At 51.5% G+C, this 26,415-nt stretch overlaps 1 protein-coding gene across 1 annotated transcript; it reads left to right on the plus strand.

Moving 5' to 3' along the window:
- Positions 1-263: 263 nt before the first annotated feature.
- Positions 264-26,052, plus strand: LOC144941605 (signal-induced proliferation-associated 1-like protein 2). Its single transcript, XM_078867926.1, has 7 exons — positions 264-1,149; positions 2,805-2,959; positions 6,415-6,615; positions 8,802-8,976; positions 14,472-14,575; positions 15,838-15,998; positions 25,312-26,052. The coding sequence occupies exons 1-7, from the start codon at positions 264-266 to the stop codon at positions 25,997-25,999; spliced, it is 2,370 nt and encodes a 789-aa protein (XP_078724052.1). The 3' UTR covers positions 26,000-26,052.
- The last annotated feature ends 363 nt before the right edge of the window (positions 26,053-26,415 follow it).

The following is a 26,415-nucleotide window of genomic DNA, read 5'->3' on the forward strand; positions in this document are numbered from 1 at the left end:
ACCATCCAGCAGCGAGAGACGTGGCCACAGGCCTCGATTGCAAACGGAATATTCGTTTCGGACAAAGTCATCCACGGCTTTTGTTCGTCAATTACGGCTTTCGAAACCGCGACAGAAAATCGAGGGCAAGCCTGAAAATGTATCCTGCAATATTATAGTCTACGTGTCTGAAAAGCCTTGTTTGGGACACTATCTCTGTCCGTTATAGCGCTTGCTGTTTTATCGTCGATTATGACTGTACATCGCCTCTTAAGACTCCCAAGATGAATGAACACGCTCCGCTCAAGAGCTCCTCTCCCGCCAAGAAGGGGCTGCACCTCGGGCGATCGCTCAAAGGAAGCCTTGCCCAGGCTGCGTGCCCTCGCGACGCACCCGACGGCGCTCAGCACTCGGCGATCGCCTTCCCCGAACCGCAGAGTCCCAAAGCGCGCTCCAGCCTCTCCGCGTGGCCTCCGGGCAAGGAGCCGCGGGCGAACGATAAATCGACAAAGACTCGCCTGAGCAAGTACAACTCGGACCCGAGCCACAATGCGGCCTTTCGGACAAAGCACATGCAGATCTCGCTCAAGAAAAAGGCCCACGACTGCGGCTCCAAGTCGACGGAGAGCTCGCACAGGTCGGGCGCCGTCGAGTGCCAGGGGTCGGCCTCCGACGACAGGGTCGGAGTCTCGCCCGGAGCCTCCGGGCGATGCTTTGCCCACTACGACGTGCAGAGCATCCTGTTCAGGGCGGACGAGGACGCGGACATGTCGTTCGGCCTGGCGGCGAGTCAGAACGTGACGACGGGAGCCTCGGCGGCATCTCAGCCGAGTAGCCCGCTCCTCAACAACAGGGAGCCCAACGCCACGTTCCCCCCCGCCGAGGAGGACGATGGCGGTGACGGCAAGAGCAACGACCTCCTCCTGAGCTGCACGAATTTTCTCAACGAGATCGGCCCCGAGGAGGAGAGGTGCGTTCATCTGTGCGGCGGCGGCGATGCGTCGTCGACGGCGCATCGCCCCGGGTCGTGGCGCACGAACGCGAGCGTGGCGGTGCTGGAGCCCGAGACGCGGTCCGGTCAGGAGCCCGAGCCAGAGCCGGAGTTGTCGTTCTGCATCGAGCACGAGGACGTGGGCGCCCGCTATTACAGGAAGTTCTTCTACCAAAAAGGTGCCGCCGGGGAGGGCAGTTTTCTCGGCTTTTTTTGTGTTACTCGCTTTTACTTAACTCACTCTGTCTGCTGTTGTTGTTGTCGTTGTTGTCGTTGTGTATCCTCAAATCTTGTAACTCAATTTTAACCCACTTCCCAATGTGGTATCGACTGCAAACTTGGTATACTTATGTCATACTGATGACAATTCCATATTCTATCATAAAAAATAAAAATAATATTTTTTAACAATCTTTTTTTACACGCTTTCTATTAACTCACTCTGTCTGTTGTTGTTGCCGTATCCTCAAAATCTTGTAGCTCAATTTTAACCCACTTCCCAATATGGTATCGACTGCAAACTTGGTTTAATTATGTCACACTGATGACAATACTATATTCTTTCATTAAAAATGGAAAAATATGTTTAGCCTTGAGTATGAGTATGGATTCCTGCAGTCACGAAAGCTTCAAATCAAGATTACTTATTTTGTTATCGGATTCGTGACGACCTTCTCCCATCCCGAGCAATTCACCGCCAGGTGGATTTGTCTTGGGCTCTGTTGCTCCAGGCGGACGTAAACAAAGCAAAACCACAATAGATGATGGGTTTTTTTTGGGGGGGTGGGGGTGGGTTAAATCGCGTAAATATATAAATGTGTCGTTAAACCCGCCACCACCCGACACGGCCAATTAGTAAGGTTTGTCACGTAAACAGAACGTGCCAATTCGTCACTAGTTGAGCACTAACCGGTCGTGTGCTAGAGAGTAAACCCACTCCAACATTGACAATTCGAGTGCCGTGACGTCTCACTGGGCATTCCCAACCAGCCTCATCGGGCGACGGCCAGATGTGTGGGGACATCCTCCTGCTTCGGAGGATTCGCTTTGCTCACGTGACAACCCTGACTAGTTGGCCGTAGTGGCGGGTTCTAACGGCACGTCGCATATCTACGCAAATAAACCCCTCACTTGCGGACAATATTGGTCGCGAAAGCCTCCTGCTACGACGTGTTACATCAACACGTTGAGAGCCCCATGCAGCTCAAGGGGGACATGGATTCATGACCAAAAAACCCACTAAAGGAGTCCACCAAATATCATCTCGGTCTATAATTCCCCCCCAAAAACAACCACGTGGTGCCCCGCTCACGCTTCTGGGCAGTGTGAAGTCGTTCTCATTGTAATCAGCCAGTGCGCTTAAGCCTCGTAGAGTTGGCAGGGACACGAACTGCGCACATTGCTGACCTCCTCCAGGAGCAATAAAGACACCGTCTCTGCGCGTCTCGAACTGAGACGCGCTTCTGCGGCCGTCGGGAACGTTCTGCTATCCGATATTAGTCAGCCGCTGAGAGCTGCGCGCTTTGAAATCGTCACCTCGATTGAAAACTCATTTGTACCGAACTGATTTGTGTGTGTGTAGTTTGTTGGCCTTACCCCCCCCGCCCACCTCCGATCATCACGTTTGGCTACGTACGGCGCCAAAGAAGTTCACTGTCAATACGGGGGGGGGGGGCAGATCTCGCACAGTTGACAAGCGTGTTGGTGACACTGAGCCTCCGTGATGTCTCACAGCCACGCACGTCAAACGCCACGCATTGCCCCCGTGTAGCCTCGCTGTCTGACACTTGTGCTGATGCCCCCCCCCCCGCCCCACGTGTTGTGGGTCCTTCAGAGCACCAGAACTACGTGGGGCTCACCGATCGCCTGGGCCCCGTGGTCGTGAGTCTGCTGCGTGAGCTGCGTGAGGCTCACGGCAGCGGGGAGGATGCGAGCAGCGGGCAGGCGACAGCGCAGTTCCTCTACCGCGTCATCGTCAGGAGGAGCCAGGTGAGGTCGCCGTGCGGTTATACCTTCGTGTGTGTGTGTAGCAGAGGTGGGACAAAGTCATTGTTATGCAAGTCCAAGTCGAGTCGCAAGTCATCAAATTCATGACTCGAGTCTGACTCGAGTCCAAGTCACATGACTCGAGTCCACATCTCATAGGTGGGACAAAGTCATTGTTATGCAAGTCCAAGTCGAGTCGCAAGTCATCAAATTCATGACTCGAGTCTGACTCGAGTCCAAGTCACATGACTCGAGTCCACACCTCTGGTGTGTAGTGTGTGTGTAGTGTGTGTGTGTGGTGTGTGTGGTGTGTGTGTAGTGTGTGTGTGGTGTGTGTGTGTAGTGTGTGTGTGTAGTGTGTGTGTGGTGTGTGTGTGTAGTGTGTGTGTGTGTATAGTGTGTGTGTAGTGTGTGTGTGGTGTGTGTGTGTAGTGTGTGTGTGTGTAGTGTGTGTGTAGTGTGTGTGCATAGTGTGTGTGTAGTGTGTGTGTGTATAGTGTGTGTGTGTGTAGTGTGTGTGTGTAGTGTGTGTGTAGTGTGTGTGTGTATAGTGTGTGTGTGTAGTGTGTGTGTATAGTGTGTGTGTAGTGTGTGTGTGTGGTGTGTGTGCATAGTGTGTGTGTAGTGTGTGTGTGTAGTGTGTGTAGTGTGTGTGTGTAGTGTGTGTGTGTAGTGTGTGTGTGTAGTGTGTGTGTAGTGTGTGTGTGTATAGTGTGTGTGTGTAGTGTGTATGTATAGTGTGTGTGTAGTGTGTGTGTGTAGTGTGTGTGTGTGTAGTGTGTGTGTATAGTGTGTGTGTATAGTGTGTGTGTAGTGTGTGTGCATAGTGTGTGTATAGTGTGTGTGTGTTCATAGTGTGTGTAGTGTGTGTGTAGTGTGTGTGCGCATAGTGTGTGTGTGCATAGTGTGTGTGTGCGTAGTATGTGTGTGCATAGTGTGTGTGTGTATAGTGTGTGTGTGCATAGTGTGTGTGTAGTGTGTGTGTGTATAGTGTGTGTGTGTGGTGTGTGTGTGTAGTGTGTGTGTAGTGTGTGTGTGTATAGTGTGTGTGTGTAGTGTGTGTGTATAGTGTGTGTGTAGTGTGTGTGTGTAGTGTGTGTGCATAGTGTGTGTGTAGTGTGTGTGTGTAGTGTGTGTAGTGTGTGTGTGTAGTGTGTGTGTGTAGTGTGTGTGTGTAGTGTGTGTGTAGTGTGTGTGTATAGTGTGTGTGTGTAGTGTGTATGTATAGTGTGTGTGTAGTGTGTGTGTGTAGTGTGTGTGTGTGTAGTGTGTGTGTATAGTGTGTGTGTATAGTGTGTGTGTAGTGTGTGTGCATAGTGTGTGTATAGTGTGTGTGCGTTCATAGTGTGTGTAGTGTGTGTGTAGTGTGTGTGCGCATAGTGTGTGTGTGCATAGTGTGTGTGTGCGTAGTATGTGTGTGCATAGTGTGTGTGTGTATAGTGTGTGTGTGTATAGTGTGTGTGTATAGTGTGTGTGTAGTGTGTGTGTGTAGTGTGTGTGCATAGTGTGTGTGTAGTGTGTGTGTGTATAGTGTGTGTGTGTAGTGTGTGTGTGTAGTGTGTGTGTGTGTAGTGTGTGTGTAGTGTGTGTGTGTATAGTGTGTGTGTGTAGTGTGTGTGTATAGTGTGTGTGTGTAGTGTGTGTAGTGTGTGTGTGTGTAGTGTGTGTGTATAGTGTGTGTATAGTGTGTGTGCATAGTGTGTGTGCATAGTGTGTGTATAGTGTGTGTGTGTTCATAGTGTGTGTAGTGTGTGTGTAGTGTGTGTGCGCATAGTGTGTGTGTGCATAGTGTGTGTGTGCGTAGTATGTGTGTGCATAGTGTGTGTGTATAGTGTGTGTATAGTGTGTGTGTATAGTGTGTGTGTGTAGTGTGTGTGTGTTCATAGTGTGTGTGTGCATATTGTGTGTGGTTGCATAGTGTGTGTGTGCATATTGTGTGTGTGTTCATAGTGTGTATGTGTTCATAGTGTGTGTGAATAGTGTGTGTGTGCATAGTGTGTGTGTGTGCATAGTGTGTGCATAGTGTGTGTATAGTGTGTGTGTGTAGTGTGTGTGCATAGTGTGTGTGTGCATAGTGTGTGTGTGTGTGCATAGTGTGTGTGTGCATAGTGTATGTGTATAGTGTGTGTGTATAGTGTATGTGTGCATAGTGTGTGTGTATATAGTGTGTGTGTGTATAGTGTGTGTGCATAGTGTGTGTGTGTATAGTGTGTGTGTGTGCATAGTGTGTGTGTGCATATAGTGTGTGTGTATAGTGTGTGTATAGTGTGTGTGTAAAATCAATGAAAATGGGGTATGCCGATAGCATAAAATGAGATGTGATAGAGCAAATCTGAGATCAGATTTGGAATCAGCACCCTGAAATTAGTCTAAAACAGCTGCAAAAGTACAGGGCAGAAAAAAAAAATTGTTGACCAGTGTAATTGGTTTTTTACCCTTTTTTCTGGCAACAAAACTGACACCTTTTTTACAAGGAGTCATGTTTGCATAGACCACAATACCTGCAGTCGAAATGCAAACAAAAAACACAACTCTGATAACACTGGTCAACAAAAAAAAAAATTTCTGGCCTGGACTTTTGCAGCTGTTTTAGACTAATTTCAGGGTGCTGATTCCAAATCTGATCTCAGATTTGCTCTATCACATCATTTTTATGCTATCGGCATACCCCATTTTCATTGATTTTACCCGAAATTAACTCTGTCACTTATGATTGTAAGTTGTTGCGAGTCAGTGACTGCTTTAGTGTTAAAATATGGTGCTGTATTTTTAGGATAGGGTGTTTATAATATAGTTTTATGTAGATATCCACATTTATTTAATATTTTTCTTCTGCAGTTTTTATTGAAAATGCAATATTTGATATCTCAAAAACCTGATGTGATAGACAAAAACTGATGCCAGATTTGGAATCAGCACCACAAAATTACCTTAAAACCATTGGAATACCTTATGCCAGAAAAAGTGTGTTGACCAGTGTAATGTATGCACTGTTCTTGAAGTTGATTGGTCCACACCCGAGACAGCTTTCCTTAGAGCCTAGTCTCACATGGTGTTGGACCAGATGACGCCAAAAGGCACACAACTCAAAGACAATGCACCATCAGAGTATGAGAGCTCCGGGTAAGCATTTACACCATTAGAACCTCATTTGCCAGTAGCAAAATATGAGTTGTGCGCCTTTTGGCGTCATCTGGTCCAACACCATGTGAGACTAGGCTCTAAGAAAAGCTGTCTCGGGTGTCGACCAATCAATTTCAAGGACAGTGCATAAATTATCAGAGTTATGTTTTTTGTTTGCATTACGACTGCAGGTATTGCGGTCAATGCAAACATGACTCCTTGTAAAAAAGGTGTCAGTTTTGTTGCCAGATTAAAGGGTAAAAAACCAATTATCATATTTTTCTACTGCCAAATGAGGTTCCAAAGACGCACTAATTGCCCCCCCCCCCCCCCAGCTGCACACGCTGCGCGGCTCGGTGATGGAGGAGGCGGTGGCCAGCGCTGCGCGGCACGGCACGGCACGCGGACTGCCCGGCCGCGATGTCCTCGAGGCGGCGCTGCCCGAGCTGCAGGCCCAGCAAGGCCTGCGGGGCCTCAAGCTCGCGGCCAACACGCACAAGCTGGCCGACAGCCTGCTGCGCATCGACGAGCAGGAGGTGAGTTACAGGGCGAGGAAGGTGGCCCTGGAGGGGAAACGTCCGACCAGCAGCGTGGGCATCTTCTGCGCTCTGGTCGGAGCCCCCAGGGTGTGTGGGCTGGAGTTCCGCCATGCGCGGCTGACCCACGCCGTGCCGGCCTTCAAGGAGCAGTGGGCGATGGAGGAGGCCGTGTGCTCGGTGGCAGATGACGGGGAGCTCTGCATGCAGTTATGAGCTACCCGTCGGAGGCCGTTGGACTGCGATAAGGGCTGCGTGCAGAACGAGAGAGAGTGAGCGAGAGAGTGAGCGAGAAGTGGGGGTTTACATAAAGCAAAGTTATTTAAAAAACATTTTACGAAATGATGAACGAAGCAAAGTGCCGACTATACCGAGCATCTTCTTGTTTCCACTGATCGTAAAAAAAAAGAGAGAGGTGGGGTGGTGGGAATGGTCTCTCTCGCTGTGTGTGTCCTCGCTCTATGATTTCATGCATTCACGAAAGCTCCAAATCTCTCATTGGCATGCTGATTTCTCTACCCTCCCCCCCTCTCTCTCTCTCTGTCCCCTTCTCTCTCTATTCAAGGCATCGACACAGAGGCGTTTTTTTCTCTGTGTGCCTATGTGTGTGTCTCTCTCTGTGTGTCTCTGTGTTTTTGTTATATTTGCTGGTTTATTCCAGGATGTTTGTGTTGTGCGTCGTCGCTTTGTAATGTTCTGTGTTCATATTTTGTTAGTTGCGGTTGCACCCGACTTAAGAGCCGCATGGCTCACAGGGCTATACCTAAGAAATGAAACTTGAAACTTGTGTTATCTCTATCTGTGTCTGTCTATGTGTCTCCGTGTCTGTGTTTTGTCTCTCTCACATTTAGCAATCTTTGGAAGAACGTAATCAACCAGGTGGGGTGTTGACTGTTGTGTTAGCCGACTCTCTGTGTTGTTTTGCATTATATTTCTAAATTTACTAGGTTAGTTTTCTCTTTCATTTGTACCTGATGATGGTTGCTTGTGTTGCGATCGAAACGTCGTATGACATTATTTAATTTATTTTTTCTTTCTACGTGACTTTAACGAAAGAGCCAAAGAGTAAGACTCAAAGCTACGAACTGTTTTGGGGTGATGGAACATCACTACATCATGGGACCTCCTTTGCCACAGTACCAAAATATGAGAATAAGTTTTCCCCTTTTATCTGGCAACAAAACAGGGGTTAAGATGTTAAAACACCAAACTGAAACCTTTAACAAGGAATCATGTCTGCATTAACCACAATGCTTGTGGCAGGAACCCTACTAGTTTGGCTGCGTCTGGCGGTGGCGGGTTTGACGACACATTTATAGTCACGCGATCTAACCTAACGAAAAAATACCTGTATTGTGAATATTGGTCGCGAAAGCCTCCGTGTCTAAACTTAAAACTAAAGGAGTTTCACACGAAGTAGGCTTTGGTGACCAATATTATATATGATGGAGAGGTTTTTTTGCGGAGTTAGATCGCGTAAATATACAATGTGCCATAAAACCCGCCACAACGGCCAATTAGCAGAGGTGTGGACTCGAGTCATGTGACTTGGACTCGAGTCAGACTCGAGTCATGAATTTGATGACTTGCGACTCGACTTGGACTTGCATAACAATGACTTTGTCCCACCTATGAGATGTGGACTCGAGTCATGTGACTTGGACTCGAGTCAGACTCGAGTCATGAATTTGATGACTTGCGACTCGACTTGGACTTGCATAACAATGACTTTGTCCCACCTCTGCCAATTAGTAAGGGTTGTCGGAGCTACATATGTAGTAGCTACATATGTAGTAGCTACTTATGTAGTAGCTACTACTTATGTAGCTGCTACATATGTAGCTACTACATATGTAGTAGCTACATATGTAGTAGCTACATATGTAAATGCTTTCAAGCTATCAATTCCGGTTCGGTGATTCTGCACTTGCTCTATTACTATAGTACTATACCGCCTTCAACTTTCATGAACAATTGGGTGTTTAAGGTTAGCGATTTGTCGTATTAACTGGCTGAAAAGCAAATGAAACAATACAATTACTTTACTATGCAAGTAAACAATGTGTGTTTTAATATTTACGTGTTGTTTTTATTTAGGGCCCCTTTATAACAAACGCTACAGGCCCCACACTAGCCCAGTCCGGCACTGCGCGTGTGGTCACCTTCGCTCTTTCGTCTTCACCCAGCTGTGCTCGCAGCTCAAGGTGGGCATCATGTACTGCCGGGCCGGGCAGAGCAGCGAGGACGAGATGTACAACAACGAGGAGGCCGGCCCCGCGCTCACCGAGTTCCTGCACCTGCTGGGGGACCACGTCCGTCTCAAGGGCTTCGCCAAGTTCCGAGCCCAGCTCGACAACAAGAGTAAGACGGACGGGCGGACGGACAGAGACACCTTACAAGAATAGGCGTTACCCTCTCTAAAAATAAAACAGGAGGTGTGAAGTACGCCTTTTGGCGTCCTCTGGTCTAACATCGTTTGAGACGAGGCTCAAAAGAAAGCTGTCTCTGGTGTGGACCAATCAGTTTGAAGGGCAATGCCTATGTTATCAGAGTATTTTTTGGTTTGCATTCTGACCACAAGCATTGTGGTTAATACAGACATGATTCCTTGCAAAAAGGTTTCAGTTTTGCTGCCAGAAAAAAGGGGAAAACTTATTCTTATAGGTGGTAAGATGTTAAAACACCAAATAGAAACCTTTTTGCGAGGAATCATGTCTGCATTAACCGCACATACTTTGTGGTGAACATGCAAACAAAAACATGCCGTGATAATAAGTGGCATTGTATTTGAAACTGATTGGTCCACACCAGAGACAGCTTTCTTTAGAGCCGAGTCTCAAACGGTGTTAGACCAGAGGACGCCAACAGGCGTACAGCACAATGACAATGCCACTATCAGGGCATTTTTCGCTCGGGGTGAGCCGCTACATCATGGGACCAATTATTATATTTTGATACTGGCAAGAACGGTCCCATGAGAGACGCCTTAACGCGCACAACGAATTTTTTTTAGACGGATGACGTTACGAACCCAAACGTCATCGACTCCTCTTGTTCTCTCTCTCTGGATCGCGTTGTCTTAAGTGAAGTGCACGTCGTACGTTTTCATTGCTGTATTTTGGTGAATGACACACGTTCATTAGCACCGCATTCATGCGATCTGAGCCAAACAAAAAGAAATCAATCGCGTGACTCGCGGGTGGAGACGCGTGCCTTTGCCTGCAGCGTCGTTACGGCGCCACTCAGTAAAAAAAAAGGTCCTGTGATCTGTGTCAATATCAAGTCAATACTCATGCCTCCATCACCTCCCGAATCGATCCGCGCAGCACACACGCTCGGCTCACCGCCACTCCTCTTACCCGCTTACGGTGATCCTCGTAACGGCAGCTCTGGTCAAAACCCTCGCAGCGGCAGCGAGCGGCTTGTGGCTGGCCATCGAACAAAGGTGGTCATCGCATCGCGCGCTTTCAGATGCGCTTCTGCGGCCGTCTGGAACGCTCCTCCTTCTCGTAATAAGGAAGCTACTGGAACTGTGCACTTTTTAATAATCTAGATTGAAAACATTTCTGTAGAACTGCTTTTAGTTATTTTAGTTTGTTGTCCTTCCCTCGCACCTCCGATCAGCCCAGCTGGCTACGTATGGTGCGAAAGAAGTTCAACTTACACACGACGAGTCCTGCTGTCGTCCGTGTCAAAAATGCCAACGAGTCGCCCAGAGGTGGCAGAAAAGACATCGTGTTCGTGTGCCATAGACAAATAACGGGGTCGAGTGGAAAATAAATCTGATTTTTTATTTGTGTTACACCGTGGATACTGGTGATGTTGTAGCTGACAAGGGTGTTTATGATGATGGTTGCCATCATACTGTTGCTGCTGCTGCTGCACGTAGGGGATGACAGTACAGCAAGTTGGTTTTGTAGCCCGTTAAGTAATAATCTCCGTAGTTACGCTAAATGGGAGATGGCCCACAGTGGTCATCGTATGGGTAGAGGAGGCCGTGCCGTTGGTAATGTGGACATCCGTGGCGGACTGTTAATGTGTACACAACTCTTGTCTCAATGCGGTGGCTTCCTGAAAAGTCTGAGTGAGGCTCTCCTGGAATACATTATTGTCAGCACTCGTGGTCATCACCATCATTCGCATCATCATCAGCAACCTTATTATCTAAATAATCATGGGACCTTTTTTTGGCAGTATCAAAGTGTGAAAAATAAGAATCGGTTTTCCCTTTTCTGACAATAAAACAGGAGGTGTTAAGATGGTCAAACACAAAATAGAAACTTTATTCGAGTAATCAAGTCCACATTAACCACACGTACTTGTGGTGAACGTGCGAACAAACATGATCTGATAATACATGTGTAGTGGGTTGAATAACTAGAAGAGAGCTTCTCTGAGGCAACACCGTTTTTATTTAACAATGGTTCCTTCACACAGAGGGGTAGCGGCCCCTCACACCGGATACACTAAGGAGGTAGTCCCTTCAGACTAATACTCCTCTCGCTGGCTAATCTACGAGTCCTCCTTGAGTGAAGCTTGGGTCTTCACTGGTTATCGCTAGAGCCAGGTCTAGCCAGGGATACGGCTCTGCCCTTGGGGCAATTCTCTTCAGGCGGCTTCTTGTCTTTAGCTGGACGATGACTGCCTGGGACCGTTCAGAGGTCCGGCTTTTACCCAGGGCCGTGGCTCGCTCCGCCCCGGCCCCGCCTTCCTTCCAGAACCTTCTAGCAGGGCCTGGAGGTGATGTCATTCCCCAGCCCCCTCCTGGGGTCTGGGGTCTGTGTACCGTTCCATAGGGGTGACCGTTGAGCCCTGTGGGCCATAGTCCTTGAACACTGGGGCCCAGCCCCTCTTCTGCCCCCTATTGGCACGTGACCGGTACTACTGGCTAACTGCATGAGATAGCGCATCTACGTCTTATAATACCTATACACATGCATTGTCTTTGCAACTGATTGGCCTGCGCCAGAGACAGCCATTCACAGCGATTCTCACAACACTGCTCATAAACGCCATCATCATCATCATCGTCGTCGCTGTCCAAGTCACTTCCGCCGTCGGCATTTTCAATCTCCCGTCGTACGGGACACCGCCTTGCCGCATTTGACCCCTGACCCCTTACCCCCCCAAATGTTCTGCGAGCTAAAATATTCTGAAAAACGCTCGGCGAATATATTCCAGGAATCATACTCTTAGGTTTTTTCGGTAAAGTCACGTTGGTAAAAAATAAAATTAAAATTAATAAAAGTAATAATATAAATAAAATAAAATAATAAACCACGACGTTTCGGAGGCAACACAAGCTTCCGTCTTCAGGTGGAACAGTCACAGCACGGGACAGTCACAGCACGATTGCTGTATCAAGTACAGCAATCGTGCTGTGACTGTTCCACCTGAAGACGGAAGCTTGTGTTGCCTCCGAAACGTCGTGGTTAATTATTTTATTTTATTTCTATTATTACTTTTATTAATTTTAATTTAATTTTTTACCTACGTGACTTTACCGAAAAAACCTAAGAGTATGAATCCTTGCAGTCACGAAAGCTTCAAATCTAGAATATTCCAGGAAGCCAGCGGAAAATCTGCAGGCCACGGGGCAAAGCCGCAGCAGCCTCGTCGCTCAGCTTCGGGCCACAGGAGAAGCCCGATTCATCGTAAAAAATGTTTTAGTTAGAACCACGTAACGCCGAAAGACCCCCAAAAAACTAAAATCTATTTATTTCTAATAATTGGCTGCGGGAAGAAAAAAAAACCGAAGTCGAGGTACCGTTCCTGGGGTGATCGGGCTTCTGTCAGTGCAGCTCCAAGACTATGGAACGTGTTGACCTCCGACAATCAGCCCCTGGAAACTCACCTTTCTAAAGTGACCTTCCCTCCCCTACCCCCCATTGATTCGGTCGTCTTACCGCTGACTCTGTCTTTTTTCCCTGTGTTCCATACACGGCGCCATCGGAATCCTTGGATTGAAATGCGCCTTACGAACGTAAATCATTATTCTGATGGCGAGGAGAGTCTGTCTATCTTGCACAAAGGCGGGAGCTCAGTTACCACCACGGCTACTGCTACACGATGGCTTGTGTGGTGCACGATGGAGTCGGCTCCGTTTTAGTCGATGGTGTCCCGGCACGATCAGCACGGTTGGCCACTGCGTACGGTGCGAAAGAAGTTCAACATACATAGACGCGGGGCAAGATGCACAGAGTGAACACGGCGAGTTTAAAAAATACACGAGATAATCAGTTATACATTTCAAATTGTGACGTGCCACAGAGTATCCGCTCGCTCTCGTAGAGAGAGAGAGAGAATGACTGATAGGCATGAGGAGGAGTCACCGATAACAAGCCGCGTGGGGTGAGGATCGATTTTAAACTCTGTAATGGTGACCGGTAGCCAAGAGATGGGATTCAAAGAGAATCAGCAGGATTTGTCTACCGTTTACACACACCCACACACACACACAAACTGCTTATCCATCGCAATTTACAAATATTGTTTTGGCAATAACATCCCACCAAAACATGTATTATTCTTCCGTGCATTGCGTGTTACATTAGCCCAACATGAAGTTATAATTCTCAGTTCCTGTTGTGGAGACTCCCCATGAACTATCGGCGTGTTCCTGGAAGTCGCGCGGGACAGGAAATGACTCTAACGTGTAGCACTTTTTATAGAGCGTGTGTGTGTGTGGGGCCTGCAGAGGCGAGGGTGCCACCCTCTTCATCTGCAAGAGGAAAAAAACCATCTCGTGACGTGTCACTGGCCTAATATTGCACACGAAACAAGTAGAATTGTTTTCATCGCATTGTAAATAGGAGTTCAAACAGGAGGATGTCTGCACAAATCTGGCTGTTGCCTGATGAAGCTGGTTGTAATTACTGACAAAACGTCGTACTCAGATTGTAAATGTTGTGGCTTGGCTCTCCAACACACCGGTGTGCTGTACTAGCGACGAATTGGCACGTTCTGTTTACGTGACAAACCCTTACTCATTGGCCGTGTCGGGTGGTGACGGGTTTAACGTCACATTTATATATTTATGCGATCTAACCCAAAAAAAGCCTCTAATATGGAGGAGTTAAAAGCATGGTTACGTTTGAATTTTAGCATCATTTACAAACTCAGTCACATGCTCTTCTGCAGCATGTGTCGTGTTAGCTGGACAGTGGTGGCTATGCACGTGGCCTGCAATCCAACACTGTGGAGGCGAGGGTTGGTGGATCACGCGAATGTTGTGAAACTCCCTTGTCATTGGCGTCGAGCAAGGGTCGTAGAAGGCTGCTTCTGGTGTAGGCCAATTAGTCTCAAAGACAGTGCGTCTATTATCAGAGCGCGTTTTGTGTTCATGTTCACCGCAAGTGCTGTGTGTGGTTAATGCAGCCTTGATTCCTTGGTGTTTGAACGTCTTAACATGTTTTATTGCCAGAAAGGATAACACCTATTATTATTTTTCATAATGTCATTCCCTGGCTCGTCAGGAGATGGCCGTACAGCAAACGATGTGGACTCCACCTGTTTCGTCTGTCCGGGATAGAGTGTTTCCCCCTCGCACGCATGAGTTTTCTCCAGGTGCTCCGGTTTCGACCCACGTGTGACCACTCTTCAATTGGCCGATAACATCTCAATGTATAGAGGACCGCAGATCTTGGGCAATTGTTGGTGCCTGCTCACCGCGCGACCGCTGCTGCCTTCCCGCTCGTCTGCGGTGCCTCCTCGCGCCTCCGAGTCGTTCTCTCTCTACGACAGCGAGCGAGCGCTTCGCGGCGCATTGCAAGTTGAACTTTGTTCGCTGTTATCTCGACGGGATTTACTTAACAGCGTGTTCTCTTTTTCACTCCGTGCATCTTGTCCTCGTTCAGTGGACTCGACGGGAACGCACTCGCTCTACACCGCCTTCCAGGGCTACGAGATCATGTTCCACGTGTCCACCATGCTGCCGTACATGCCCAACGACCGTCAGCAGGTACGGGGAACGAGAGACGCGCAGAGACAGTGGGCAGCAGTTGTGCCACTTGGGGTTGCCGCAACTTTAATCGGTTTTACGACACGAAATCGAGTTTCACGAATATGACGATTAACGCGATGTCAGTGTCACGATGTAATCTCCGGCGAAACGTGGCGCAAAATTGGCAACATTTTGCATGAATTTCAGCACTCTGGTGTGCTGATAAACCAAATCAATTGGCATATTTCCCCACGTGACAAATGGATTTGATTGGCACTGTCGGATGCTGGAGGGTTATTATAAAAAAAAAATGTGTTTATGCCTACACGACCTAACCCCCAAGAAATTAATTATGAATCATGTATTTTTCGATTTAAAGCTTTCGTGACTGCAGGGATTCATATTCTTGGTTTTTTCGGTAAAGTCACGTAGAAGGGAAGTAATAAAATAATAAAAATAAAACATAATAAAATAATTCTCACGACGTTTCGGCTACAACGCAAGCAGCCGTCTTCAGGTGAAGAATGAGACACTGCCAAGCTAGGAGCTTATATATAAGCTGAGTTGGGGGTGTAAGAAGAGCGCCTTAACAAAATAATCTTGTGTTCTCCACAGGGAATGCATTATTTGCTCCGCTGCGGGTCTCCTGCCACCGCTCTCCCATTCACATGTTTCATTGCTTCTACAAACTATTAACATTCCCTCCCTTTGTTAATGCTACCCCCTGCCCCCTCCCTTTGGTGCTTTTGGTCCTGCATAATGCATGGGCATAGTATGACTTTGAAACCCCCCCGCCCACCTCCTACGCATTTCCCATGAATATGCTAAATTCCTCTTGATATGCACATTCTTTTGTTAAGGCGCTCTTCTTACACCCCCAACTCAGCTTATATATAAGCTCCTAGCTTGGCAGTGTCTCATTCTTCACCTGAAGACGGCTGCTTGCGTTGTAGCCGAAACGTCGTGAGAATTATTTTATTATGTTTTATTTTTATTATTTTATTACTTCCCTTCTACGTGACTTTACCGAAAAAACCAAGAAGATGAATCATGTATTTCACACTTTTATATTATTATTATTGCGCGCTTTGCTGTATGTTCGATATGACAAAAAAACAAAATGACATCAGAGTTCTTCAACCGCAAGTCACTGGAGCCGGCCACACTAAAGTGCCGCTGTAAAACGACGTCCTCCAGAAAGCCCCTTGAGCCCGATCGCCGCGCTTGAGCGTTGCCCGCCAATCTCGCCTGACGACGATCGCTGTTCGGCCCGCACGCAGGTGCTCAGGAAGCGGCACATCGGCAACGACATCGTCACCGTCATCTTCCAGGAGCCCGGCTCCCTGCCCTTCACGGCGCGCTGCGTCCGCTCCCAGTTCCAGCACGTGTTCATCGTGGTGCGAGTCGTGGCGGAGCCCGGCGAGCCGGCCGTCTCGTACAGGTGCTGCCTCCCACACCATCCCCACCACCACCACCATGACCACCACCATCACCACCACCATCACCATCACCACCATGACTATCACCACCATCACCACCACCAACACAACCACCATCACCACCACCATCATCACCACCACCATCACCACCACCATCACCACCCTCACCACCACCACCATCACCACCACCATCACCAACATCATGACTACCACCATGACTACCACCATCACCACCATCGTCACCACCACCATCACCACCACCATCACCATCACCAGCACCATCACCACCACCATCACCACCACCACCATGACTATCACCACCATCACCACCACCAACACAACCACCATCACCACCACCATCATCACCACCACCATCACCACCACCATCACCACCATCACCACCACCACCATCACCACCATCACCACCACCATCACCAACATCATGACTACCACCATGACTACCACCATCACCACCATCGTCACCACCACCATCACCACCACCATCACCACCATCACCACCATGACTACCACCATCACCACCATCACCACCACCATCACCACCATCATCACCACCATCACCACCAACACCACCACCACCATGACTACCACCATCACCACCACCATCACCACCATCACCACCACCATCACCACCACCATCACCACCATCACCACCACCACCACCACCATCACCACCACCATCACCACCATCACCACCACCATCACCAACAACAACAACAACCGCCATTCGCCACTAAGTGGCGGTGACGTCACCACGACGCTTGTGCCAGGCCATGTGCACCCTGAGGCCACGTGAAGTGTCGAACGCCCGCTGGCAGGAGGTCACGGGGCAGACCCAGGTGCCACGGGTCGACTGACCGAGATGACCGAGATGACTGGCTGATGCACCACCTGTGCCCCCTACTGTGCCGACTTGCTGTGCTTTAGCCACCCGGCGCTCCGCTCGTTGTAGTGAGCGTCGCTCCTCCGCCCTCCGTTGTTGTTGGAGGGCGACTGCCTCCAACTGCCCAGTAGCGTCCTTCACGAGCCTCCTCCACTGAGGCCGATCTTGACACCGCTGGTACCAGTCATCGGCAAGTCCACTCAGCTCCACGTCCTCCTGTACCACATCACTCCATCTCTTCTCTAGCCCGTGCCGCGCCCGTTTAGCCCCCTCGATCCGGCCAAACAAAAGCTGTTTAGGCATGCGGTGGCTGGGCATGCGGGCTACATGACCCAGCCAACGCAGCCTTGCCTGCCGGAGGAGCTCACTGATGGGACTTTGCCCAGATCTTTCAAGGACTTGTGAGCTCCTCACACAATCCAGCCTGGTTAAACCCAGGATGGATCGTAGGCAGGCCAGCCTAAATGTTTCCAACCGGCGAAGATGCTCCACTAGGGGGGTCCATGTTTCGCAAGCGTAGAGAAGGGAGGGAATGACCGTGGCCGAGAAGACCTGAAGCTTCGTGCGGAGCGACAGACCAGGTAGCTTCCACACAGCGTTACGCAACCGATGAAAAGATATTGCCGCTCGACTGATTCGGAGTGAGACCTCTGCTGATAAACTGGAGCCGGTCATGAGCACACTGCCCAGGTATGGGAAACTCTCCACTCTCTCCACAACTGCCCCATCACCGATTGGGAGTTGTGGGGGTGGAGTGCCCGATGGTACAAAATACCCAGGCAGGTGCTTAGTTTTGGTGGGGCTGATGGTAAGGCCCCACCTCTTAGTGGCACGCTCCAGTCTCAGCAGCAGCGTCTCCAACTCCTCTTCTGAATGAGCAGCTATTACCAAATCATCGGCATACATAACGTGGTTGACCAATAGGGAGCCATCCCTTGATCGCACCCGGGCGTCGATCAGCCTCCCATTATATCTGTACCAAATGGTAATTCCCCCAGTACAGCTATTGAAGGCTTCACGAACTACGCAGTCGAAATAGATGTTAAATAATGTGGGAGCCAGAGGACATCCCTGTCGCACCCCAAGGTGTACAGGGAAAGGCTCCGACTCCCGGCCACGTAGTTTTACCCGGGCCCGCTCACCATCATGAAGGTCCTTAATGATCGTGAGCAGAGGGTCAGGGACTCCGAAAGCACGAAGAACAACCCAGAGCCCAGTCCTACTGATGGTATCATAGGCCTTGACCAGGTCAATAAAGCAGAGATGTAGGTCTTTTTGGAATTCCCTACACCTCTGCTGGAGCAGACGGACAGAAAATATGGCATCTGTGCAGGACCGCCCTTTCCTGAAACCGCATTGGGGCTCCGCAAGCCTCTCCTCAGCATGCCTAGCAAGGCGATGTTGAATAATCCTTGCCAGGACCTTACCCGGCACATTGAGGAGTGAGATGCCCCTGTAGTTGTTACAGTCGGTACGGTCCCCCTTCTTAAAGAGGGGGACCACCAGGGCATCCTTCCAGTCCTGCGGAACCCGTCCAGTGGTCCAGACTGTTGTTATGATGTCATATAGGGCAGTCTGTGCACAAACGCCACCCTCCCTCAGCATTTCGCTTGGGAGATCATCTCTGCCCGGTGCCTTCCCTGGTCTCAGACTCCAGATCGCCCTCAGTACTTCCTCAACAGCTGGCACCTCAGCCAGCCACTCACAGGGGGTGACCTCTTCCAATATTTGAGGCACCGCAGCCTCAGCAGGGTTATCCCCACTTTGTGCCATGATGTTTTCCTGGCTGAGAGATTTTCCCTCCCCCAGGACCTCGCAGAAATGCTCAGCAAATCTGCAAACTTGTTCCTGGGGGTCGGAGATTGGATCACCGTTTTTTCCTCTAATGATGGTAATAGGTGTGGCGCTGCAGGTTACTTTTTTGATGGAATTAAATAGTGATTTGTGATCGCGGGCCACTGAGGCAGACTCCATCTCCTCAGCAACCTGCGACCACCACCTATCCTTACAGCGCCTTACGGCTCTCCGAACCTCCGAGCGAAGGCTGCGGTAAACCTCCTCATTCTCCGACGTGGGATGCTGTAGGCGATGAGAGTGGGCCTGTCGCTTTTTCTCAATTAACCTGAACACCTCCTCTGTCAGCCAGGGTTTCTGGGGAGGTCTGGACCGCGTACCCAAAGCAGCCATTGCAGCTGCATGAGTCACAGTCTTAAACCTCGCCCATTTACCCTCGACATCAGGTGGAGTGGGGGACGATGCCAACCCCAGCTGCAAGCGATGATGAAATTCTCGCTTGCAACTTTCATCAGCTAACTTAGACCAGGCCACTTTTGGTTGGAATGGGATCCTGGGTGTACACCCACCACCGGAGTGGAAGAATGGCAGGCGCATCTTACAGATGACTAGTCGATGGTCAGAGGGCAGATCAGCTCCACGGTAGGTCCTGGTGTCAAGGACATGGGCTCGCATCCGCTGGTCCGTCACTACGTAGTCCAGCAGATGTTCTTGCTTGGACCCGGCATGCATCCATGATGTTGTGTGGATGCGCCGATGCCGGAAGAGCGTGTTGGTAATTACAAGCCCATGGGCTGCACAGAAATCTAGCAGCCTCCTACCGTTATTATTGAGCTGATCTGGCCCATGCCTTCCAATCACTCCAGACCAGGTGCCACCATCACCACCACCACCATCACCACCACCACCATCACCACCACCATGACTACCACCACCACCATCACCACCACCACCATCACCACCACCACCATCACCACCACCATCACCACCACCACCATCACCACCATCACCACCACTATCACCACCACCACCATCACCACCATCACCACCACCACCATCACCACTACCATCATCACCACCACCACCATCACCATCACCACCACCACCACCACCATCACCACCACCACCACCATCACCAACACCATCACCACCACCACCACCACCATCACTACCACCACCACCATCACCACCATCACCACCACCACCATCACCACCACCATCACCACCACCATCACCACCATCACCACCACCATGACTACCACCACCACCATCACCATCACCACCACCATCACCAACATCACCACCACCATCACCACCATCACCACCACCACCATCACCACCACCACCATCAATATCACCACCACCACCATCACCACCACCATCACAACCACCACCATGACTACCACCACCACCATCACCACCACCATCACCACCACCATCACCACCACCATTACCACCATCACCACCACCATCACCACCACCACCACCATCACCACCATCACCACCACCACCATCACCACCACCACCATCACCACCACCATCACCATCACCACCATCACCACCACCATCACCACCACCATCACCATCACCACCACCACCATCACCACCACCATCACCATCACCACCACCATCACCACCACCACCATCACCACCACCACCACCACCACCACCATCACCACCACCACCATCATCACCACCACCACCATCACCACCACCACCATCACCACCATCACCACCATCACCACCATCACCACCATTAGCACGACCATCACCACCACCACCATCACCACCACCACCATCACCACCACCACCATCACCACCACCATGACTAGCACCACCACCACCATCACCACCATCACCACCACCATCGCCACCATCGCCACCACCGCCACCACCGCCATCACCACCACCATCACCATCACCACCACCATCACCACCACCATCACCACCACCATCACCACCACCAACACCACCACCACCATCACCATCACCACCACCATCACCATCACCACTACCATCACCACCACCATCACCACCACCACTACCATCACCACCACCACCACCACCATCAATATCACCACCACCACCTTCACCACCACCATCAATATCACCACCACCACCATCACCACCACCATCACAACCACCACCATGACTACCACCACCACCATCACCACCACCATCACCACCACCATCACCACCACCATTACCACCATCACCACCACCATCACCACCACCATCACCACCATCACCACCACCACCATCACCACCACCACCATCACCACCACCATCACCACCACCACCATCACCACCACCATCACCACCACCATCACCATCACCACCACCACCATCACCACCACCATCACCATCACCACCACCATCACCACCACCACCATCACCACCACCACCACCACCACCACCACCATCATCACCACCACCACCATCACCACCACCACCATCACCACCATCACCACCACCACCACCATCACCACCATCACCACCATTAGCACGACCATCACCACCACCACCATCACCACCACCACCATCACCACCACCACCATCACCACCACCATGACTACCACCACCATCACCACCATCACCACCACCATCGCCACCATCGCCACCACCGCCACCACCGCCATCACCACCACCACCATCACCACCACCATCACCACCACCATCACCACCACCATCACCACCACCAACACCACCACCACCATCACCATCACCACCACCATCACCATCACCACTACCATCACCACCACCATCACCACCACCACTACCATCACCACCACCACCATGACTATCACCACCATCACCACCACCAACATAACCACCATCACCACCACCATCATCACCACCACCATCACCACCACCATCACCACCATCACCACCACCACCATCACCACCATCACCACCACCACCACCAACATCACCACCACCATCACCATCACCACCACCATCACCACCACCATCACCACCACCATCACCATCACCACCACCACCATCACCATCACCACCACCATCACCATCACCACCACCACCACCATCACCACCACCACTACCATCACCACCATCATCACCACCACCATCACCACCACCACCATCACCACCACCACCACCATCACCACCACCACCATCATCACCACCATCACCACCACCATCACCATCACCACCACCATCACCACCATCACCACGACCATCACCACCACCACCATCACCACCACCACCATCACCACCACCATGACTACCACCACCATCACCACCACCATGACTACCACCACCACCATCACCACCACCATCACCACCATCACCACCACCATCACCACCATCACCACCATCACCACCACCATCACCACCACCACCATCACCACCACCATCACCACCACCATCACCACCACCATCACCATCACCACCACCATCACCACCACCATCACCACCACCACCACCACCATCACCACCACCATCACCACCACCACCATCACCACCACCAACACCACCACCATCACCACCATCACCACCACCACCATCACCACCATCACCACCATCACCACGACCATCACCACCACCATCACCACCACCACCACCATCACCACCACCATGACTACCACCACCACCATCACCACCACCATGACTACCACCACCACCATCACCACCACCATCACCGCCATCACCACCACCATCACCATCACCACCATCGCCACCACCGCCACCACCGCCATCACCACCACCACCACCATCACCATCACCACCACCACCATCACCACCACCATGACTACCACCACCACCATCACCACCACCATCACCACCATCACCACCACCATCACCACCATCACCACCATCACCACCACCATCACCACCACCACCACCATCACCACCACCATCACCACCACCATCACCACCACCATCACCATCACCACCACCACCACCATCACCACCACCACCACCATCACCACCACCATCACCACCACCACCATCACCACGACCATCACCACCACCATCACCACCACCACCATCACCACCACCATGACTACCACCACCACCATCACCACCACCATGACTACCACCACCACCATCACCACCACCATCACCGCCATCACCACCACCATCACCATCACCACCATCGCCACCACCGCCACCACCGCCATCACCACCACCATCACCATCACCACCATCACCACCACCACTACCATCACCACCACCATCACCACCACCACCATCACCACCACTACCATCACCACCACCATCACCACCACCATCACCATCACCACCACCACCATCACTACCACCATCACCATCACCACCACCACCACCATCACCACCACCATCACCACCACCACCATCACCACCACCACCATCATCACCACCACCATCACCACCACCATCACCACCACCATCACCATCACCACCACCATCACCATCACCACCACCATCACCATCATCACCACCATCACCACGACCATCACCACCACCATCACCACCACCACCACCACCATCACCACCACCACCATCACCACCACCATGACTACCACCACCATCATCACCACCACCATGACTACCACCACCACCATCACCACCACCATCACCACCATCACCACCACCATCACCACCATCACCACCACCACCACCATCACCACCACCACCACCACCATCACCACCATCACCACCATCACCACCACCACCATCACCACCACCATCACCACCATCACCATCACCACCACCACCATCACCACCACCATCACCATCACCACCACCATCACCACCACCACATTCACCACCACCACCACCATCACCACCACCATCACCACCACCACCACCATCACCACCACCATCACCACCATCACCACCACCACCAACACCACCACCATCACCACCATCACCACCACCACCATCACCACCATCACCACCATCACCACGACCATCACCACCACCACCATCACCACCATCACCACCACCACCATCACCACCACCATGACTACCACCACCACCATCACCACCACCATGACTACCACCATCACCATCACCACCACCATCACCACCATCACCACCACCATCACCACCACCATCGCCACCATCGCCACCACCGCCACCACCGCCACCACCGCCACCACCGCCATCACCACCACCATCACCACCACCACCATCACCACCACCACCATCACCACCATCACCACCACCATCACCACCACCAACACCACCACCACCATCACCATCACCACCACCATCACCATCACCGCCACCGCCACCGCCACCGCCACCATCACCATCACCACCACCACCACCATCACCACCACCACCATCACCATCACCACCACCATCACCACCACCATCACCACCACCATCACCATCACCACCACCACCATCACCACCACCACCATCACCACCACCACCATCACCATCACCACCACCATCACCACCACCATCACCATCACCACCACCACCACCACCACTACCATCACCACCACCATCACCACCACCATCACCATCACCACCACCACCACCACCATCACCACCACCATCACCATCACCACCACCACCACCACTACCATCACCACCACCATCACCACCACCATCACCACCACCACCACCATCACCACCATCACCACCACCATCACCACCATCACCATCACCACCACCATCACCACCACCATCACCACCACCACCACCATCACTACTACCACCACCATCACCACCACCATCACCATCACCACCACCACCATCACCACTACCACCACCACCACCACCACCACCATCACCACCACCATCACCACCACCATCACCATCACCACCACCACCATCACCACCACCATCACCATCACCACCACCATCACCATCACCACCACCATCACCACCACCACTACCATCACTATCATCACCATCACCACCACCATCACCACCACCATCACCACCACCACCATCATCACCACCATCACCACCACCATCACCATCACCACCACCACCATCACCACCACCATCACCATCACCACCACCACCACCAACACCACGACCATCACCACCACCATCACCACCATCACCACCACCATCACCACCACCATGACTACCACCACCACCATCACCACCACCATGACTACCACCACCACCCCCATCACCACCACCATCACCACCACCACCATCACCACCATCACCACCACCACCATCACCACCATCACCACCACCATCACCACCACCACCATCACCATCACCACCACCACCACCACCATCACCACCACCATCACCACCACCACCGCCACCATCACCACCACCACACGTTTATTGTTCATTCCTGGCTAGCGTTGTGGAATGCATTATTTAATTGAACCTAACATTATTACATGGCGAAAGAGTTAGCGTTCGTTGCGAAAGCACGGTTTTCATAAAATCTGCGCGATGGCAAAAAATGTCTTTCCTCCCAACCCAGTTGGAACCTCCCACCCCGAACTTCAGTGGCAACCACCAAGGCCTGGAACACCGCAGCGTCCTGCATTCCCCAGCCACTGAAACCTCGAACCCTCGCTCCGGCGGGGAAATCCCACGATTGGGTTACCGTCGAAAGCTATACCGCTCTCTCTCTCCTCTCCCCTCTCTCTCTGCGTCGCTCGTTACCCACCCCCCCCCCCCCTCAGGGTCGCCGTCTCCCGCTCGAAGGGCGTCCCCGCGTTCGGTCCGCAGCTGCCCCGCGACGGCTCGTTCCGCGACCCGTCCGCCTTCCGCGCCTTCCTCCTCACCAAGATCGTCAACGCGGAGAAGGCGGCGCACAAGTGCGACAAGTTCCACGCCATGGCGACGCGCGCCCGGCACGAGAGCCTTCGCGAGCTGGCCGAGAAGTCGGTGACGACGACGGCGCTGGACGCCAACACTCGCTTCGCCTTCCCGCTCAACCCGTGGCGCAAAGAGAAGCTGGTGCCCAGGCCCCGTGCCGAGCTGCTCAGCAGAGGGGCCCTGGTGTGGGACGTCCTCGCGCGAGATTTCTGCTCCTCGTCCGCCGCCGCCGACGACGCCGCCGACGACGACGACGACACCGACGACGGCAATGCCGACACCGACGTGCCGTGCTTCCTGGCACTGTCCGCCTCGAGCCTGGTGCTGGTGGAGAAGGCGTCCGGGCTGGTGGTGTTCCACCGTGCCATCGACCAAGTGCTGGGTTGGACCCCTGGCCGGCGCTCGCTCAGGATCGAGTTCGAGGAAGGGGGGTCTCTGTGCTTGACCGGCTCGCAGAAGTACTGCGATGAGATGCCGGGAATCGTTCAAAGGCTGGAGGTTTGGTGCACTCCCCTGAGGTCCCACGGCAACCAGTCCGTACAGCAAGGGTGAATGAACGATGCGGATTCGTGCGGCTACTCAGTTACTCGGTTCACCTGCTCATAACCAATTCCCCCTCCCCCCCATATTAAATCACATTTTTACATCGCATTTTAAAATACATGTTGCATATTCCACAACTATTTTTGTCGTAATAATAATCACAATTTCAAAGCTGTGCACAGTGATAACCGTACAGGGATTAAACCTTCGAAACGGTGCTTTGCGTTTGCTTTGGTAATGTGTAGAGGAGCTCTGGACAGTGAAACTCAACAGGCACAGGAGCCGAGTGTAGCTGATGAACGTCGCTCCGTTCTAGAGTTCCAAATGCAATGTCACGATCGGTACATTTCTCAACCGCCTACGATGGCTTATGCATCCTGAATGAGTGGTTAAAGTAAACGTTTGTAATTGTATTTATCAGAAAG

The sequence above is a fragment of the Lampetra fluviatilis genome, chromosome 25 (assembly GCF_964198595.1).
Source record: "Lampetra fluviatilis chromosome 25, kcLamFluv1.1, whole genome shotgun sequence".
Lineage (NCBI taxonomy): Eukaryota > Metazoa > Chordata > Hyperoartia > Petromyzontiformes > Petromyzontidae > Lampetra > Lampetra fluviatilis.

Bases quoted from the DNA above. Each gene is read 5' to 3' on its own strand.
- LOC144941605 (XM_078867926.1), top strand. From the start codon at position 264: ATGAATGAACACGCTCCGCTCAAGAGCTCCTCTCCCGCCAAGAAGGGG. The intron at 6,616-8,801 runs GTGAGTTACAGG...GTCTTCACCCAG, and splicing joins TGCGCATCGACGAGCAGGAG to CTGTGCTCGCAGCTCAAGGT. The intron at 15,999-25,311 runs GTGCTGCCTCCC...CCCCCCCCTCAG, and splicing joins GAGCCGGCCGTCTCGTACAG to GGTCGCCGTCTCCCGCTCGA.